Source organism: Carcharodon carcharias, chromosome 7 (assembly GCF_017639515.1).
Source record: "Carcharodon carcharias isolate sCarCar2 chromosome 7, sCarCar2.pri, whole genome shotgun sequence".
Taxonomy (NCBI): domain Eukaryota; kingdom Metazoa; phylum Chordata; class Chondrichthyes; order Lamniformes; family Lamnidae; genus Carcharodon; species Carcharodon carcharias.
The window spans coordinates 25,029,295-25,049,643 of NC_054473.1; the positions used below are offsets into that span (position 1 = coordinate 25,029,295).

The window sequence follows — 20,349 nt, forward strand, 5'->3', positions numbered from 1 at the left end:
AGGTCACAGATGCCACCTTTGCGAGGGCACACAACTTTGTGAATTTCGCCCGGGACCAGGACAGCCAAGATGCAAGAGCGATTGGATTCGCCCAGATCTCAGGTTTCCCACAAGTGCAGGGTGTGATCAATTGCACTCATGTGGCACTCAGGTCTCGGTCGCTACACACAGTGAACTACATCAACCGCAAGGGGTTCCATTCACTGAATGTGCAATTGGTGTGCGACCACCAGAAACGCATCCTGCAGTTGTACGCACATTTTCCAGGGAGTGTATGTGACGCCTACATCCTCAGTCGGTCACAGATTCTTGGAGTCTTCCAGGGTCCACAGAAGTTGTAAGGATGGTTCATCAGGGACAAGGGCTACTCGCAGAGGCCATACCCGATGACACCTGTGCAGCGGCCTCAGACTATAGCAGATCGACAATATGATGAGGCTCATGCTGTAGCTCGCATCTTGGTGGAGCAGACCATCGGGATGCTGAAGACGAAGTTCCGGTGCCTGGACTGGTCTGGTCGAGCCCTGCAATACAGTCCACAGAGGGTGTCACGCATTGTCGTCTTCTGCTGCACCCTTTGCAACCTGGCGCTCCAACAGGGAGACGATCTGACTGAGGAGGAAATGGAGGAGCTGCACGTCTCCTCCAATGAGGAGGACGCTGACGGGGATGAGGGTGAGGAGGTCCTCGGAGGTGACGCTGATGGGGATGAGGCCCTCGCACGGGCTAGACAAGGCAGACAGGCTCGGGAGGCCCTCATAGCTGCTAGATTTGTGGAGGATGATGATGACATGCAGTGAGGTGACCTCTTGGAACTTCACATTGCCTCTGAGAATGTTTAACTCCTGTCTGGCTGAGGGCAGATCGCATGCGCCCTGTGATCAGGCTCACATCATAGAGGCGTAGCCATGAAACTTTAGAAGCATTTGATTCTTTATCCACCTTCAGCATCTGAGCTCTTCAGGAGCTAGAGCACAGCTTCACTGGTCACAGATTCTGAAGAGATGAGGGCCAGCCCCTCCTTAAAGGTGAATGAGAGAACTCTGTAGAGCCTGCCCACTACATTCTGGCAGCAAGGACAAGCACCGCCAAGGTGCAGGCATCAGTAATATTTCCAGGGAATGTGAGGCTGGACTATCACTTTGGTCTGAAGGCTGCACAGAGCAGAGGGAAGAGGCCCCGGACTGAGACACCTGCCTTTATCTTGTGTGGAAAGGTTTCACATCTGAGCTACAAGAACACTGCTCTTCAGAAGAAGGAGCCATAGGTAGGGAGACATTTTTGGGAGTTTATTGACAATGGTGAACAGTATGTACAAGTGATTAACACCTGTGCCCAGGCTGTGCAACTAATTCTCCTTAACGTTCCTAATCCTGCCACTACGTCTTAATGCTCCCCAGACATCCACAGCGGAGGTGAAGGCAGCCTGCTGACTGCAACGCCCTGTCTGTGATGACCTTGGCAGGCGTCCTCTGGAGGGCTGAGTCTTGGATTGTCAAGCCTGCTTTCGGATCCATGCTGTGTGGCAATGGCGCCCTCCTCAGCCTGTGGAGCTGGAGCTGTTGAGGTCACAGGAAGAGGGGATTTGCATGGGCTGGACACTCTTGGGGTCACCTGGATGGAGGGGCCTGGGGTGTGCACCAGCTGATCCTCTTCCCTGTGGCTGCCTGGTGGCCCCAGGCTGACTCCTTGAGGAGCAGGGGTAGCTGGAGTGAGATCGAGCTGCCTGGCACCCCTTTCACATACACACTGTTGGAGGCCAACTATGGCATCAGCGATGGAGTTGAGGCCACGCAGTAGTGCAGGAGCAAAGTCCTGCCTCAAGGTCTCCATAGGGGCTGCCATCCGACCAGTGTTGACCTCGGTGCATTGGCATGCCGGTGCTATCACCTCAAAGCAAAGACAGATGGACTCCTCCATCTTGCCTTGCAATCTGAGGAGGGCAATGGACATCCTTTCCTGATGTTCCCAAGCTTGCCTTTGCAGCTCCAGCAATTGTGACATGATTGAGTCCAGAGGCTCCTCACCTGACTCAAACTCAGCAAAGTTCAGGCCTCCAGCAGTCCTCTGAGTGCCAAAAACCTGGGAAGTCCCTGCCTTCATCTGCTGTGGATCAGACAGTGCATTGTGCTCACCAGATTGTGATCCTGAAGCTACTCTAAAGCTAGGTCCCACCGAGGTGTGTGTCTCTGCACTGGTGGAGGATAAGGGTGAGCTGGGTCTTCAGAGAGGGTGCCTCCTGACTCCTCTTCAGAAGTTCCTTCGGGGTTTGATTGGAGTCCCTGGGTGGTGTTTGGCAGATGTGCTTGCGAGAGGAAGGGGAGATAATTAATGCATGGCAGTGGCCTGTGAAACAGGACGCATCACTCACGGCATTGTTATCTGATGGATGTTGCACTGCTGGATCCTCACTTGGTAGAGCAGCGCCAACCTTACCGTCAGCACAGGAATGGTCCAGATCCTTGCCGGCCATCTGGATGGCTCTGTTTTCAAAGTCCATGAGGACCTTAATTACGGGCATTCCGCCACCGGTCTACGACCTTTCCCTCTTGTTGCGTGCCAGCTTATCCTGCATGAATAGAGATGGAGATGCCTGCCAGGCCAGATGATAAGTGGGCCTGGCCTGCGTGGGTGGTGAGTGGTCCCATGGACGGGATGAAGACAATTACGCTGAGTGTCAGAGACTGAATGGTAATGTCCCTTGAACTGGCAGTGAGTGAGAGCTCGGTGGATGTGTGATGGGTTTGTGAGTGTGTGACTTGAGCGTGATGAAAAGAGTGACTTACGCTGGCGGAACAGAGGAAATCATTCATCCTCTTGTGGCACTACGTGGGTGTCCTCTTTTGCTGACCACTGCTGCCATCGCTTCCCAAGCTGGGTTAGTGCTGTTGCTCATCCTGCAGCCAGAGCAGGGGTAGAGGACACCCTGGCAGGCCTCCATGACATCTGAAAGGCACTCGAGGGACACATCACTGCACCTGGAGGCTGCAGTCTTATTCAATTTCAGATCCATGTCTTCCGTGCAGCAGCGGTGGTCTGGAAGCACTGAGATGTGTGTTTGTGGCTGGACTTTAAATATGGCGTCCGGCGTGATACAGTGGCGAGGTGATGACGGGCGGGTGAACGAGAGCTCGTCCACCGTGGAAATGGCGGGTTTACCAGAAGTGCATAAATAATGTGGCGGGTTCGGGATGATACAGCATGAAAATCCACCATCACGGCCAGTGGGTAAAATGTCATTTTACCCGCCTGCTACCATACTTAATGCAAATCTGGGATGGTTCCACCAGTGTATCAAGTGTCATTCTGCCTCCATTTGGCAGCCCATCAGAAGCAGCCAGTACATTTGTAAATGGGCAAGGAATGCACTGGTTTATCACTTTACTGAAGAAGAAAAATGGCAGCAATATCCTGCAAAATGCACAATTCCCAACAGAACAACCAATGCAAGGGACAAAGTGCAATAATATTTATCAGAAGATGCAAAAGAAATCTGCATATAACACCAACATCTACCTACCTTTAAGAGGCTTTCTTGAACAGGACAGACCCCAGGATCCCAGAAGCACCCATTTCAACTGGGCAAGCAATAGGCCGTAGGCAGTCCCTCACCACCAGTTCAAAGCTCAGGCAAGGGGCCTAATGTAAATAAATATACAATTAAAGTGAGGGACGCGCATGCTGGAAGCACGGCCTCTTTTTTGGCCCAGAAGTTGCCTGTTAAGAAGTTGGGGGCACTACAAATTGGGTATGTACAGGCTGGGGCTTAATTTTCCAACCCTCTTCCCCTTTTCCCTTCCCCACAAGCATGGCCTGCAAGGCTCTCCATCCTTTGTGGACTGTTGGTAAATTTACTTTGGAACATTTTACTACAAGTGACTGTTGAGACAGAAACATTATCAATTATGAAGGAAGTGAAAAAGTATTTGAAAAGGAGAAATATAAAGAATATGAAGAAAGGTCAAGGAAATGGGATTAGAGTGGGCAGCTCCTGATGGAGAGCTAACACTGGAACAATCATGATGGCCTAATCGCCCCCTTCCGTGCTGGAAATTCTATGATTCTATAATCTTTATAGAAATGAAACAGCTGTTGATAATTCAAAGCAGCCCGCTCTCTGCTTCTGACCTAGCTATGACTGGTCACAAACTGAAAGGAAATCATGTGCTCTGCAATAACAGCACTATCATTTTATACTACACTCCACCTGCCAATAAAAACACTGCAATAACCAGACATCAATATCCCAATGAGCAGAGCCTCATAATTATTATTTCAAAACTTATTTATGATAATCCAACCTCCAACAAGTACAAAATGGCACACTTTCTTTAATCAGCATAATATCCTAAGGTTATCATTTAACAATATTTTTGCACATTCATAAGATTTGGTTTATTGCATTGTAAAATGCTGTTGAAATGTTTGTACTGTTCTAAATCCCCAAATGACGTAATTTATCAAGGCACAAGGTCAGATGAATAATATGCAGCTCATAAATCATTAATTCATTGCAGTAGACATGACGCAATGTAAGATACTTACAACAACGGTCTGGTTACAGTGTCTAGCACAGCCAGAGCTCCTACTATAGATAACATCATCAATTGATGTATCGTACACACAATTTTGTACATACGTTTCCTGCAGATACAAAAGTTTAGCTATGAATAAAGTTACTGCACAAATCAAGCATCTCTCATAATGATACATGAATATTAGACATGCAAATCACTCAACCATTGCGTAATATTGCAAATTATTTATGTTCATTAGGCTCACACATGATATAAATATTATAATCCATCTGTCAGGGTTATGTGTGCTCTTTATAGCATATGGTGTTTTATTGTAGTTTTCAAAATGTATTTTCTACAATATCTAATGGGCTGAATTGCGGTTTGTGCTTTTAGCATATTTATATGAAATTGTTCTGTCAGAGATTAATCTGATTATTGTAACACTTTGTTAAAACAGAAAACAATGGAATTCCACATTAATATATTTCATGACTTGGAATGATTTCACCATATATGAATATAACAAGAGAAAAATCTATGAAAGTTTACATGCAAAAGAAGGAACAGTTAATAGTTATGTGATGCTGTCTCTCGATGGGACTGAAGAGGAAATGCTGACATTTTGTTAGTTTTTTGTGATTTTTACCTTTAATCTTAGAGCTCTTCATATGACACAGCAATTAATAATGCTTAGAATAAAAGTGGATAATTTATTTGCAATGCGTCATTGTTCAGGGTTACGCGATCAGTGACCAGCTGAGTACTTTTTTTTCATTCTTGGGGTGCGAGCATTTTTGGCAAGGCCAGCATTTATTACCCATCTTTAATGCCCTTGAGAAGGTGTTGGTGAGCTGCCTCCTTGAAATGCTGCAGTCCATGTGGTGTAAGTACAGTGAATGAATTGTGATATAGTTCCAAGCTGGGATGGTGCATGACTTCGAGGGGAACTTGCAGGTGGCGGCGGTGTTCCCTGTGTCTGGTGCTCCTGTTCTTCTCAGTTGTAGGGATCATAGGTTTGGAAAGTGCTGTCGAAGGAGCCTTGGAGAGTTGATGCAGTGCATCTTGTAGATGGTACATGCTGTTGCCATTGTGCACCAATGATGGAGAGAATTAATGTTTAAGTGAGTGGATTGGATGTAGATCAAGTAGGCTGTATTGTCCTGGATGTTGTCGAGATTCTTGAGTGTTGCTGGAGCTGTACTCATCTAGACAAGTGGAGAATATTCTATCATACTCCTGACTTGTGCCTTATAGATGTTGGACAGGCTTTAGGCGTCAGCACGTGAGTTACTTGCCATAGAATTGCCAGCCTCTGACCTGCTCTTGTAGCCACTGTATTTATATGGCTAGTCCAGTTATTTCTGGTCAATGGTAACCCCAGGATGTTGATGCTGGAGGATTCAGCTATGGTAATGTCATTGAATGTCAAAGGACATAGATACTCTCCTGTTGGTGATGGTCATTTCCTGGCACCTGTGTAGCATGAATGTTACTTGCCACTTATTAGTCCAAACCTGAATGTTGTCCAGGTAATGCTGTATGCAGGCATGAACTGCTTCAGTGCCAGTGGAATTGCAAATGGTACTGAACACTCTACAATCATTAGCGAGCTTCCCCATTTCTGACCTTATGATGGAGGTAAGGTCATTGGCAAAGCAGCTTAAGAAACTCCTGCAGCAATGTCCTGGGACTGAGATGATCGGCCTCCAGACAAGCACAACTATCTTCCTTTGTGCTTGGTATGACTCCAGCCAGTAGAGAGTTTTCCCTCTGTTTCTCATTGACTTCAGTGTTCCTAAGGCTCCTTGATGTCAAGGGCAATCGCTCTCGCCTCATCTCTGGAGTTCAGCTCCTTGATCGACATTTGGACTAAGGCTATAATGAGGCCTGGGGGTGAGTAGCTCTGATGGAACCCTAGTTGAGCATCAGTGAGCAAGTTGTTGTTGAGTAATAGCTGCTTGACAGCACTGTCAATGGCACCTTTACTTGCTGATGATTGAGAGTAGTCTGATGGGACAATAATTGACTGGATTGAATTTGTTTTGCTGTTAGTGGACAAGACTTACCTGGGCAATTTTCTATATTGTTGGGTAATAGTCAGTGTTGGAAGCTGTACTCAAGCAGCTTGGCTAAGAGCGTGGCTAGTTCTGGAGCACAAGTTTTCAGTTGTACAATGGATGCTGTCAGGGCCCATAGCCTTTTCTGTATCCACTGCCTTCCACCATTTCTTGATATCACATGCAGAGAATTGGATTGTGTGTAGACTGATATATATTACGGTGGCATCTCAGCAGGTATTGATGTACTAGGTCTGCAGAAGATGGGGATGTTTTTTGGAATCTCCTCCTCCAGTTAGTTGTTTAATTGTCCAGCACAATTTATGCCTGGATATGACAGAATTGTAGAGCTTTGATCTGATCCTTTTGGTTGCGACATTGCTTAACTCTATCTTTGCATTCTGCTTCCACCATTTAGCATGCATGTAATCCTGTGTTGTAGCTTCAATGAGCATTATGACTTCGTGCCATTCTTTTGCCTTTCCGCCGTATCATAGCAAATTGTTTCTATTTAAATAACCATCTAATGCCCTTTTGAATGCTTCAATTGAACATGCTTCCACCAAACTTCCAGGCAATGCATTCCAGACTTCAACCACTCACTGTGTGGAAAAGTTTTTCTCACATCACAGAATCACACAGAATCACAGTGCAGAAGAGGCCCTTCAGCCTCTGCACCGGAGTCTGCACCGACACATGAGAAACACCTGACCTACCTACTTAATCCCATTTACCAGCACTTGGCCCATAGCCTTAAATGTTATGACGTGCCAAGTGCTCATCCACACGTTTGCTTCTTTTGCAAATAACTTTAAATCTGTGCCAAAATAAAAATAAAAATAGCTGGAAAAACTCAGCAGGTCTGACAGCATCTGTGGAGAGGAACACAGTTAACATTTCGAGTCTGTATGACTCTTCATCAGAATTAAATCTGTGCCCTCTGGTTCTCAATCCTTTTAAGAACAGGAACAGTTTCTCCCTATTTATTCCATCCAGTCCCATCATGATTTTGAACACTGCTATCAAATCTCCTCTTAACCTTCTCCTACCCATGGAGAGCAGTCCCAACCTCCCCAATCTATCTTCATAACTGGAGTTTCTCATCCCTGGAACCATTCTTGTAAACCTCTTCTGCACTCTCTCCAATGCGTTCACACCCTTCCGATAGTGCAGTGCCCAGAACTGTACAAAATACTCCAGCTGAAGTCTAACTAGCATCTTATATAAGCTCAGCATAACCTCCCTGCTCTTGGACCACATGTCCCTATTAATAAAGCCCAGGATACTGTATGCTTTATTAACTGCTCTCTCCATCTGTCCTGTCACCTTCACTGATCTATGCACACATACACCCAGGTCCCTCTGCTCCTGCACCTGCTTAAGGATTGTACTTCAAAGCTTTATATTGTCACTCCATGTCCTTCCTACCAAAATGCACCTCACACTTCTCCGCATTGAATTTCATCCGCCACCTATCTACCCATTCCGCCAACTTATTTATGTCCTTTTTAAGTTCTATATTGTCCTCCTCACAATTTACAATGCTTCCAAGTTTCATGGCACTTTATTTTTAGGTATGCCAGATGCTGCTCCTTGCATGCTCTTGTGCAATCCTCTTTGAACCAAGTTTCAACTCCTGGCTTGGTGGTAATGGTAAAGTGAGGGAAATAGCGTGCCATGACATTACAGCTCGTAGTTGAATACAAATCTTCTGCTGCTGATGGCCGACTTCACCTCATAGATGCCCAGTTTTGAGCTGCTGGATTTTATCTGAATCTGTACCATTTAGCATGTGGTAATGCCACATAATGCGATGGAAAGTGTCCTCAGTGTGAAAATGGACTTCATCTCCACAAGGACTGTGTGGTGGTCATTCCTTCTAATGCTGTCATAGATAGATGCACATGCAACAGGTGTATTTCTAAGGACAAGGTCAAGTAAGCTTTTCCCCTTGTTAGTTCTCACACCACTTGCCCCTGTCTACCAGATATGTCCTTCAGGACTAGGCCAGCTTGGGTTAATCGTGGTGCTACTGAATCATTCTTGGTGATGGACATTGAAGAGTATATTATATGCCCTCGGTACCCTCAGTGTTTCTTCCAAATGGTGTTCAACATGGAAGAGCACTCATTCATCAGCGGAGACAGGGTGGTAGGTGGCAATGGGCAGGAGGTTTCCTTGCCCAAATTTGACCTGATGCCAAGAGACTTAATTGTGTCCGGAGTCATTTTTGACAACTCCCAGGACCACTCTCTCCTGACTGAATACCTGTGTGCCACCACCCTGGTGGATTTGTCCTACAGGTAGGACAGGACATGCCCAAGGATGGTGATGGAGGAGTCGGCATGTTAGCTGCAAGGTATAATTCGTTGAGTACGAATATATCAGGCTGTTGTTTGACTAGTCTTTGGGGCAACGCTTCCAATTTTGGCACAAGTCCCCGGATGTCAATGAGGATGACTTTTCAGCGTTGTCTGGGCAGAGTGTGTCTTTTTCCTTTATGGTGCCTAGGACAATGGCAGGTGGTCCATTCACAGCTTCTGTAGTGGTTTGATACAACTGGATGGCTTTCTTGGCCATTTCATACAGCAATTAAAAGTTAACTACGTTGCAGTGGGCCTGGAGTCACATGTAGGCCAGAACAGGTAAGGACAGCAGATATTCTCCCTAGAAGGGCATCAGTGAACCAAAAGGATTTTTACATCAATCCGGTAGTTTCATGATCATTATTACTGAGACTAAAATTTTATTCTGGATTTATTAATTAATTGGATTTAAATTCCCCAACTGCTATGGTGGGATTTAAACCCTTTTCTCCAGAGCATTAGTGCAGGTTCCTGGAATACTAGTCCAGTAACATTAACACTATGCTATTGTCCTTAAACATGAGTTTGTTATCCCTACATCTCCCAGCGCCATTTTAAAACCAACAACTAGAAGACAGTGGAGGATAACTCAATCAGTTGTGTCAGCTTCCCCTCCCTGCTACTTCCTATTGATAAAATCTCTGGGCCTCTCTCAATAAGTCTCCACAACATCATGGCTAGCACTGGCAATGGATATGAAGGCTTATAAATGCAATCTGTTCCTTCCAATCGGAGGTACATCATAATGAGCTCCAATGCATTCAACAAGTGCAGTGCCTTTGTTTGAAAGATTTCAATGAGCCTTATGTAGCTATGTGGCATTTGTGGCACAAGATTCCAGTTTTAGCTTGCAGGTTGTAAGTCTTGCCAGAAAATGAGCTCTAGCATTGAGCAGGCCATTCTCATTATCTTTGCTGGTCTGCATTACTTTAACTCCACTGAGCATAAAAATAAAAGAAAACTGATCTGTTTTACTGTAGGAAAACCCATAAACACATTTGCCAATTTATGCACAGCAAGATCCCACAATTAGCATTGACTGTGTTATCTGTTTTGTGAGTTTGATTGAGAGATAAACTTTTGCCCAGGACTTTCTTGCTCTTTTTGATAAGTGTCATGGGACTTTTCATGAGAGGGTAGATGAGGCCTCAATTTAATGTCTGATCCGAAAGATGGTGCAGCACTCCCTCAGTACTGCACTGAAAAGTCAAGCCTCTTGATTGAGGTTTGAGCCAGGACATTTTGGCTCAGAGGCAAAAGTGTCACCCCTGAGGCAAGGAACTTAAATATTTCTGATGCAAGGTCATTGACCTGAAACATTAGGCAGAATTGTGTTGAGGTGCCAGGCATCTCACCTGCCATCTGAAGAGTCAGCAAGAGATCCGTGCTGCTTCTTTTCAGGAAGGCCCACCAAACCACAAGCTAATCAGTCAGTGGAGAGGCCAGCAGCGGGCCTTCCCCTGGAATTAAGACCCCAGGGGCAGAAGTTTCACCTATTGAGAGCAGGCCAATCAGAGGCCTTGTGCTCAGCAGCACCACTGCGGAGGCCATGGCTGCCACCAGAAGGACAGGTACTGGAGTCCCAGGATCACGGATTCTGGCCCATCTGCAACTGAGTTAATACCACCAGCAGCGGGATGAGGCCCTTAAGTGGTCATTAATTGGCCACTTAAGGGCCTCAATTAGCAGCCGAGCCAGAAGGTCAACCATGGCCCTTCCCACCTAGAACTTGATTCTGGCAGAGGTGGGAAGGCAGTGGGATTCCAGTATGTCACCATTCCATCTAAGTAAATGTCCTTCCCACCTCCAAGTTCGCCAACAATGAGAGCACAAGGTTCCAGCCATTAACTCTGTTTCTCTCTCCACAGACACTGCCAAAACTGCTGAGTATTTCCAGCATTTTCTGCTTTTATAACTTAAAAATGTAACAGATGAGAGGTTGCTGGTTGCTGACTGTACCAAGTAGAGATGGTAGGGAAATATTGCAACCTTTTCAACAAGTATGTTGATTTGGTCTTCTCAGTGTGAAATATACTACTGCCTTACACCCAATTTTCAATTTACTGCTGGCTGCATTGATCTGTCATCAGCTCTCCTTTAGATGTGGAGTTAATCACTCTATAGAGGATAGTATTATCAGTAGAAAGAACATTAATTTTAACCATATTTACCAGATTAGCGATGAATATGAGAAATATGGCGTGACCAAGCATGATTACTTGAGGGCCACCTCCATGTGCTGTCATAGGCTTTTTAAAATTATAACTCAGTTATACTCTCTAAGAAAATCATATACCCAAGCTTTGCATGTTCACTCGCTACACCACTTTATTTTAGCTTCTCAATGAGGCTAAGATGCCATACTCTATTAATGATTCTAGAACCATAGAGCGCTGTTGTTCTAGGCAACTGGAAAATAACTCTATTGGAGCTTAAGACATTGAGATTGTCACTATTCAATCAATTTGATCTGAATCCAAACCAGACAAGTGGATACTGTGACTTACATATTACAACAACATTTATTCAAAATAGTGCCCTTGAGGATTTGCCCTTTTGACATTAGAAACAGGTCTGAATTTGATTGCTGACCTGTACTGTGACCTCGTCTCATTGGTCTCGGGATGGAAAGGAAAATGATTAGTCAGAGTTCCCATTCCTGATCATTATTGAATGAAAGGAGAAGAAAACTGGCCAAAAAGAAAAATTGGCTCAAGAATATCAAACTATTTTAAAACATAGTTATTAAAGCATACTTATTCTTTCTGAAGATGTTCTAAAGGATGCAGGGCTATGGAGAAAGAGCAGGGGAGTGGGACTAATTGGTTAGTTCTTTCAAAGACCATTACAGGTCTGGTGGGCTAAATTACCTCCTTCTGTGTTGCTTGATTCTATGATTACAAGCCCTAAACAATACCATGCAAATAGTTCATGGTTCATATGTTTTAGGATATAGATTTTGTTTAATGGGAATTAAAAGTTTAATTGTAGAAAATGGGATAAACACAATCAAAGCAAGCTTGGAGCATTTTACACTTAAACGTTTGGGCTCACATTGCTGTAACAACTGGAAAGGTGAGATCACAAAACAGTGGGCAGGCTTACTTAAGTAAAGAGCTGGAAAGGTGATATCTGCAATGCTCATAGTAAGGGCAGTCCAGGAATATGTTTTTGTTCTGGGATGTAGAGCTAAATTACGTTAAAAACATTCAGTAAACCTTGAAAGGTTGTAAAACCCATTTATATTATCAGAACAAAGAAAAAATTGTAAAAGAGAGATAATTAACCTAAAGTTGGGTTTGAGGATAGCCCAGAGCAGGATAGCCCAGAGCATGGTGATGGGTGCAGCTTAGGGGAGTTCTCTGATTTCAATTTAACTGTGTGGTTGCTGAAAGTTAGTTGCAGTTTGGACCTCATGTGGTTTGCAACTCACTGAGAGAAGATAGCCAAAATAAATGACAGTTAGCTAGACCTGTGCTGTAAGCAGACTAAAAAACTAATTTCAACATTAGTTGTGTGGAATGCAGGTGAGGCTTAATCACAGTTTGAATTTTGTGAGGGAACGGAAGCTTGAAGATTGTCTAGTTTGAAACTAGTGGGAGAATTCACCATGGTCCCTACAGAGTTTTGTAATAAAGAAAGCAACAAGCAGATTAGCTTGGAAGTATTGGAAAAGTAACCAGAAAAAGAGACTGAAGCATCCACAGTCAAGAAATGATAAATGAAAGTTTTACCTCTGAGAATAGCTGGAGCAGAGGAGAATTCTTCAGAGGACTGTGGTATACTTATTGATGGCCCCTGCTGAAGTAAATAACTTTAAGATTGATGTGGCTCACAAGAGAATTTTCAGGGAAGTAAGAAGTAAACCTGAGTGCATAACATATGTAGTTGTAAACAATAGTGTTAACTTACTTATATTTGCATTGTTTAATTTGTTCTATATTCTTTAAAAATTGTGATTTGTTAAAAAAAAGGTGAAATTGTGTGGAATAGTTTTACTGGTTAAAAAGAGGTGTTTGGATTTCTATTTAAATATCAATGGTCCCTAATCGGATTGTGACAATACAAGAAATTCAGCATATGTTTTATACAATGATAGTTGTCAGCGAACTTAAGACCTGCACACTCATAAAGTGCTCAAGTTTCTCTTGTGGTTTGTGATTTTCTCAGAGGAACGACTGAGTTAAATTAGAACTATAACTCAATATGGATTGTGTGTCAGAATAATTGAAATTTTCAGAGTTACCATTGGCGTGCTTCCATCTGGGCAGTGGCTATCATTCAACGAGGAACAGTCTCCACAGGGAGCCTAAAGAACACAGAGGATTAGAGCAGCAAAATTAACTGGAGGCCAATGCTAATATTGCTTTATAAGATAGATGTTGTGATGCCTCAAACCAACAGCAGCCAGTGCACATTGAAATGTTGTGGACATCTTGGCCAGTGGCAATGGGACTGGTGGATCCACTGGAGTAAAATATTTATTGTCCATTTTCAGAAGCATGTTCCAGCACATGCCTGAAGCAAGCACCTTGAGGCTCACCTGAAGCATTCCTGATAGCATGCCTTACTATCAGTGCTCCTCAGGTAAGTCTGGAAAGTGGGATCTGATGGTGAGGGCAAATAGGAATGGCAAAAGGTGTGATCACTGGCTGGCAACTACGTTGAGGGGCCACTGTGCTGCCAGGAGGAACGCTCCTGCTCCTGCTATATATCAGATATACGTGAACATGGATCCAGGCTTAGACTAATTGGATTTAATCATACTGGATCCAAAACTATAAATTTCATTTTGTTTCAAAAATGCAGATTCCTGTTTTTCTCAATCATGGGGATTGTTTTAATATAATGCATTGGTTTGCAGATGGAAAGAAAAATGTACTTCAATCACATGGGAACAGTCTGTAAAACGTGCTGTGTCATCAGATAAAAATATTCACTGTATTGTATATATTAATACATTTTACATCATTTTAATAACCCTGGCTACTTTGCTTGATTTGCCCATTAAAAATGCACCTGAACTTAGTACATTAATAAACCCATCTAGCAAAATGAATGATTGCCCAACTGTGTAAAATAATCGAGCTACTATTACCATTATAAGGTTACTTGACTATACCGTTACTATGCGATAATGAATTTCATCACATTTTTTCGGCAAGATGGGGAGTATTGAAGGAGGAATAAGGATGCCATCCAAAGTGTGAATGATGCCATTTGAAGCAACAATATCTCTTTTATGTAAAGGAACTCCCTTGCCACCCAACAGAATCTGGCCCTGTGAAGAGACAGAGGAGAATTTTATTCAATCAAATTCATGCTTTAATCAGGATGACATTACTTAGTGATAATTTCTAGATTCTTACCCAACTCATTATGTTGTAGCATTTCTCTAACCTGAATTTTTCAACAAAAGTATTATTGTGCCCCAATTGCCTAATGTTTTTATTTTCTTCATTTCAAAAAGATTCTCACTGTTCTTTATGCTCCAGAAATAATATTTGACATTGTCCTGATGATCAATAAAATTTAAGAATAGTAAAATTCAGCTATCCAGTCATAGCTAAAGAATCACCTGCAATTGTTTCTTTTCCCATTCCCACACTGTTACCTATGGTGGCCATGCAAGGACCTATCCTTGGTGCTTCTATTTCTCACTTACATGCCATCTCTCAGCAAAATCATTCAAAAACACAGTATCATTTTCTACACATATGCTCAAACCCTACCTCACCATCATGACTCTAGAGATCTCCAAATTGTCATATTGCTTGTCCAATATTCAGTGCTATGAACAGATGAACAGAGATTTCTTCCAATTAAAAATTGGAAATAACAAAGCCATTATCTTTGGTTCCCATTCTAAAACTCCATTCTTTAACCAACTCCATCTCTCTCCTTGACCACTGTCTGTGGCTGACCTTGGGGATCATACTTGACCTGAGATGAGCTTCCGACCACACATCCATGCCATCACTAAGACTACCTATTTCCACCTCTGTAACGTCACCTAACTTTGCCTCTGCTTCCATTCACATTCTGCTGAAATCCTCATACGTATCTTTGTTACTTCTAAATTTGACTCATCCAATGCACTTCTGGTTAGCCTCCCATCTTCTATCCTCTTAAACTTGAGGTCATACAAATCTCTGCTGCTCATATTTCAATGCACACCAAGTCCCATTCACCTATCACCCAACTTATACTGGCTCCCAGTTCAACAATGCCTGTGCCAATTGAACTTATTTAAAAAAATAAGCTTACATTTCTGATATTTTGTAATTATATCTTCAAAACTGCATTAGAATTACAAATTTGTTTATTTTAGTGAATAATTTTTCAATGGCAAAATTAAACTTGTGAAAACTACCACGCAATATTACATAATATGGACATTCATTATAAAAGATAGAACCTTTAGATAAAAAGTGCCTATATCATTAGAAAATCTTTGCATTATCCTTATACATTAAAGTTGGCAGATGGTGCTGGTTGTGTAAACCAGAATGCTGTAGCAATTTGTGTTAAATAAATGCATTCACAATGGTGAAATTACCTCAGAAAGGAAGTCTTACATCCACAAAGTGCCTTACATGAAATATCACAAAGTGATTCACATAAATCAGTTTTGAAGAATACTTAAAGAAATAAATATTCTTATTGCTTTTAGATAAGCAAAGTCAAGTGAGGTTTATAACTATTACATGTAACAGCATTTGAAAATCAAAAACACGTTTCCTGCAATTGGTGGTCTTTTTTTTATGACCATATGAATAAATTATTTTTCTTGGCTTTGTCTGCCCAGGTATTGTACTTACATTAATAGTAACATTGATGGATATTATCTGGTTAGCCTTTGTTAAGATTCGAGGCATAGTTGATAATCTGTCTGCTGGCAACTAGAGAAATAAACGGTAAATTATGGAAATGCTTTGTGGATTCAGTACATTGTGCAAAAATCAAAATACTGTGAGCAATAGTTTGTTTTTTTTAATACAGTTTCAGTAACTGAGCTTCTTTCTTAGCCTTGCCCTTATTCCTGTCCGACTGCTGCTAAGTCTAATCTGTAGATCTCTTGACAGTCATCATTAGCACCAATTGGCTAACCAAGAATGTGCTTGTGGGTCAATAACAACCCTGCCATCTAATACCACCTTCCAAGGTGCAGCTGTATGTCACCATGAAATGTTCAATTTTGATTTCTCAGCAAGATACTGGCAAACTCACCCCATGGGAGTGGAAAATTCAAAGGTCACATTCAACCATCAATCCAGGGCTCAATATTCTACTGCCTGACCTTTTCCTTTGACATTTCTCTGAACATTTTAAAGAATAAATCTGCTTACCCTGCCAGATGCAAAGATATGATGTTTCACAAGCTCTTGAAGTTTTGGCCGACCCTTATTTTAAAGAAAACAAAAATGCAGAGTTTACATGGAAGCATTAACTAGATAGAGAGTTCAACAGCTAACTGATAATTCCACGGATTATTTCATTGTTTTTCTTCTTCTGTCAAAAAAGCATAGGATTTTTTTAGATCCTACTTTCATTGTAACAATTATTACTGATCTCTGCAGAAAACAGCTTACTGTAAATCTACAACCCAGCACACAACACATTCTCAGCTTTTGTTATCGACCAAATAGAAATAAATAATATTCCAAATAGTCACTTGGTAGTACAGAACATGAATATTGCTGAAGAAAAATAAATGCTGTTGAAGCTTTTTGATGTGCACTCATTAGGATAGATGCAAGAATGCCACATTTTAAGGGGAGCAACAATTTATAGTGCAATAGAAAAGGGTGCTGATTGGTTGGCAAGTCATCTCTTATTGGTGGAGGCATTGCCATGGCAAGGGCACCAGGGAACTATAGTCTCCATACTTCCGTTTAATTCAAAAAAGCTGCAATGTCTGGACATGTTCCTTTTGCCTACATAGGACAGGTCCCTGTGTATGAAAAAATGTAGATTTGAGAAAGCGTAAGTGAGCTTCATTGTGAGCCTGACTGATAATAATAAATAATAAATACTCAGAAAGTGTTGTCTAGTTGTGGAATCACACATAATATTAAACATTATGTTCTGAGTTTTGCATGCATGGGTTAGTTGAACATCATCACAGAATCACACAGTGCTTTGGCCCATCAAGTCTGCACTGACACATGAGAAACACCTGACCTACCTACCTAATCCCATTTACCAGCACTTGGCCCATAGCTTTGAATGTAATGGTGTGCCAACTGCTCATCCAGGTACTTTTTAAAGGATGTGAGGCAACCCGCCTCCATCATCCTCCCAGGCAGCGCATTCCAGACCATCACCACCCTCTGGGTAAAAACGTTTTTCTTCACATCCCCCCTAAACCCCCTGCCCCTCACCTTGAACTTGTGTCCCCTCATCACTGACCCTTCAATTAGGGGGAAGCTGCTCCCTATCCACCCTGTCCATGCCCCTCATAATCTTGTACACTTCGATTAGGTCACTCCTCGGTCTTCTCTGCTCTAACGAAAACAACCCAAGTCTATCCAACCTCTCTTCATAACTTAAATGTTTCATCCCAGGCAACATCCTGGTGAATCTTCTGTGCACCCCTTCCAGTGTAATCACATCCTTCCTATAATGTGGCGGCCAGAACTGTACACAATACTCTAGCTGTGGCCTCACCAAGATTCTATACAACTCTAACATGACCTCCCTACTTTTGAAATCTATGCCTCGATTGATAAAGGCAAGTGTCCCAAATGCCTTTTTCATGACCCCACTAACATGCCCCTCCGCTTTCAGAGATCTATGGATAAACACGGCAAGGTCTCTTTGTTCCTCAGAACTTCCTAGTATCATGCCATTCATTGAATCACTCCTTCCAAAGTGTATCACCTCAAACTTTTTAGGGTTAAATTCCATCTGCCACTTATCTGCCTATTTGACCATCACTACTCTGCCTATTGCAAACAGCTGAAGGGATATGCTGTTTGATATGACAGTCATTGGGACCTACGGCCTATGTACCTGGCATCGTACCAGCAGTGAAATTTACATCTGATTATTCATTTGTGTGGTAGGCAGAACATTGTTTCGGCTTGACTGCAGCATCCTGTTTGTGGAAAATACCACTCATATTGCTATTGCACAGTAGCAGTGTGAAATAGCTAACTTCAACAGTTGCTCAAAATTTTAAAATACAGTACCTTTCCAGGGTAACTTAAGATGTGTAAGAAAATCCTCACATGCAGCTGCATGCACTGGAACAGTCATCCTTAACAATCATGACTCTAATGACAAAATGCACGCCATTCTTAGTGGTGGGTCCAAATTTGTATTACTGGATTTGCCACCAAGCATGACTGCACAGTCCTGCTCAAAAGCAAATTGCTTTGCCGGGCTTGTGTATGAGTAACAAGCTGCCTTGTGGCATATATGATATGGTTCACCATGGTTCACTCATGGTTCACCACGTTCACAAGTGTGGGCTGCCCAAGACACACAAAAGTGATGTCCCGTTACATCCTATGACTGGTTCCACATAAAATGAATTGGGAAAATGATTGAGTGAATTGTTACAGTATAGGGACCTGCCCTCTGCAGGCAAAAGGAACATGTCCAGGCATTGTGTCTTTTTTTAAATTAAACAATAGTTTAATAGCTTAATTAAACAATGGGGGACATTAGTCCCTGGGTGCATTCCCCATGGCAACACCTCAACTAGTCAGAGTTGACTTGCCAACTGATCAGTACCCTTTCCTTATACAGTATAAATTGTTGCTCCCTTGAAATTTGGTATTCATGTGTATTTCCTGATGAGTGCAAAGTGAAAAGCTTCAACAGCATGTTCCTTTTTCAGTAATACTCAAATAATATTCTTTTCACTGTGGAACCTAAAGTTACTTGGGATCATTTTTAATTTAATCAGATTCACTCCAAACAATACAATCTATTTCTCAGATTAAAAAGAGGAACTTTTAAAAAGTACAGCAATATAAATTTCCACTCATGAATAATCATCCATTTGACACAGGTAATTCAGAATGGTAGTAGAATTGCAATCTATGAAGTTATGGTATAGGAATCATACAGCAGCAGGAGCCTTGTCCTTAATAATAAGACAGTTTGCTGTGTAAAATGCTTGCAAATGCCAAGCTAGAGAAAACAGAAGAGTGCTCTGAAGGAGAGTCATATGGACTTGAAACGCTAACTCTGTTTTTCTCTCCACAGATGCTGTCAGACCTGCATTTTTCCAGCATTTTTTGTTTTTGTTTCAGATTTCCAGCATCCACAGTATTTTATGAAAACAAAGGAGTGTTGTGTTCCACCAAGTTGGTGTGTCTTCACATTCTTCCCTTGGAGAATGGTACAAAAATGTGTAAGGATTCAGAGGCTGATTCATAATCTGACAAGTCACACATGAATGTTTCTTCCATGGCCATGGACATCTATACATCAAACAATAGAGCTGTTAAGTCCTATGGGGCAGGAGGGTTTTATGGACTCCCACAACATATGTGCTGGTAAGAGGAGGGGAAAGCTTGCTTACTAAACAATATTTCAGAGATGGAGCCCTGGGGCTGGATTTTGAGCCCCTGCTGGGGCAAGGAACAGAGTTGGATGGGCATTAAAATTAGTGCTGCACACCAGCATGCTGGTTTGACAGCTCCATCCTGCCCACAGGCCATTTTCCCAGAGACGGGATGGTGGGGTGGCAGGGCTAATACTAAACCAAAGATTCACTTCAATATCACCCACTAACTAATTATTGTTGCCTTAATGCCACTATTTCCTTTTGTTGAGCGAAATGTTGAAAAGGTGGCTAAGAGAAATGGCTTGTCTGTCCTACCAAAGTGAAATATACTCATTCAGTGACAAATTTTCATGGACGAGACAGGAGGTTGAGTCAGGAAACTTACCAGCCCGGCAGACCTGTCTCCTTTATAAAGGTCCCTGCTTGCCATATTTTCATTCTGGGGAGGTGGAGGTGGGATGGAGTCAGGCTTGCTGCCTCCGGAGGTATGTCTGAGGCAACAATGAAGGTGGTGGATGGCCAGTCTATCAGGCTGGAATGCCCACCACCATTTACTGGGACATCGCCCAGTTTTGTTTATGAATGTCAGGCACACAAACCCTCGCCCCTCAACCCACATGGCCCCTCCATGCTCTCCATAGCCCCATGTCAACCCCATTCCCCTCATGCTACCTCCATGCCCTAATACCCATTGCCACCTCCATGCCACCATACTCTCCATGCCCCCTCCATGCTTCCCATAGCCCTCATTTCCCCGTGCCCCCTCCATGCAATCCCATCTTTCTTCCATAGCCACTCATCCAATATCCATTATAGGCAAACCTCAGGACATCTTTGAAATGGGAATTTAAAAAAAACTTCTAATAATCTAATAGAGCTATAAT

The 20,349-nt window shown here is 42.7% G+C and overlaps 1 protein-coding gene and 1 long non-coding RNA gene across 4 annotated transcripts in view; one reads left to right on the forward strand and one right to left on the reverse strand.

Moving 5' to 3' along the window:
- The window catches only part of LOC121279812, a 28,105-nt gene extending 12,359 nt beyond the window's left edge, over positions 1 to 15,746 (forward strand). The window contains exons 3-4 of the long non-coding RNA XR_005943505.1: positions 13,442 to 13,530; positions 14,109 to 15,746. This is a non-coding gene — a long non-coding RNA (uncharacterized LOC121279812). The remainder of the gene's footprint in view (positions 1 to 13,441; positions 13,531 to 14,108) is intronic.
- Positions 1 to 20,349, reverse strand: part of stab1 (stabilin 1) — a 257,111-nt gene that overhangs the window by 159,054 nt on the left and 77,708 nt on the right. For all 3 annotated transcript variants that reach the window (XM_041191185.1, XM_041191184.1, XM_041191186.1), the window contains 5 exons: positions 16,293 to 16,346; positions 15,765 to 15,845; positions 14,066 to 14,224; positions 13,190 to 13,252; positions 4,546 to 4,644 (listed from right to left, as the gene is read on the reverse strand). In XM_041191185.1, coding sequence (XP_041047119.1) covers positions 4,546 to 4,644; positions 13,190 to 13,252; positions 14,066 to 14,224; positions 15,765 to 15,845; positions 16,293 to 16,346 — 456 coding nt within the window. The remainder of the gene's footprint in view (positions 1 to 4,545; positions 4,645 to 13,189; positions 13,253 to 14,065; positions 14,225 to 15,764; positions 15,846 to 16,292; positions 16,347 to 20,349) is intronic.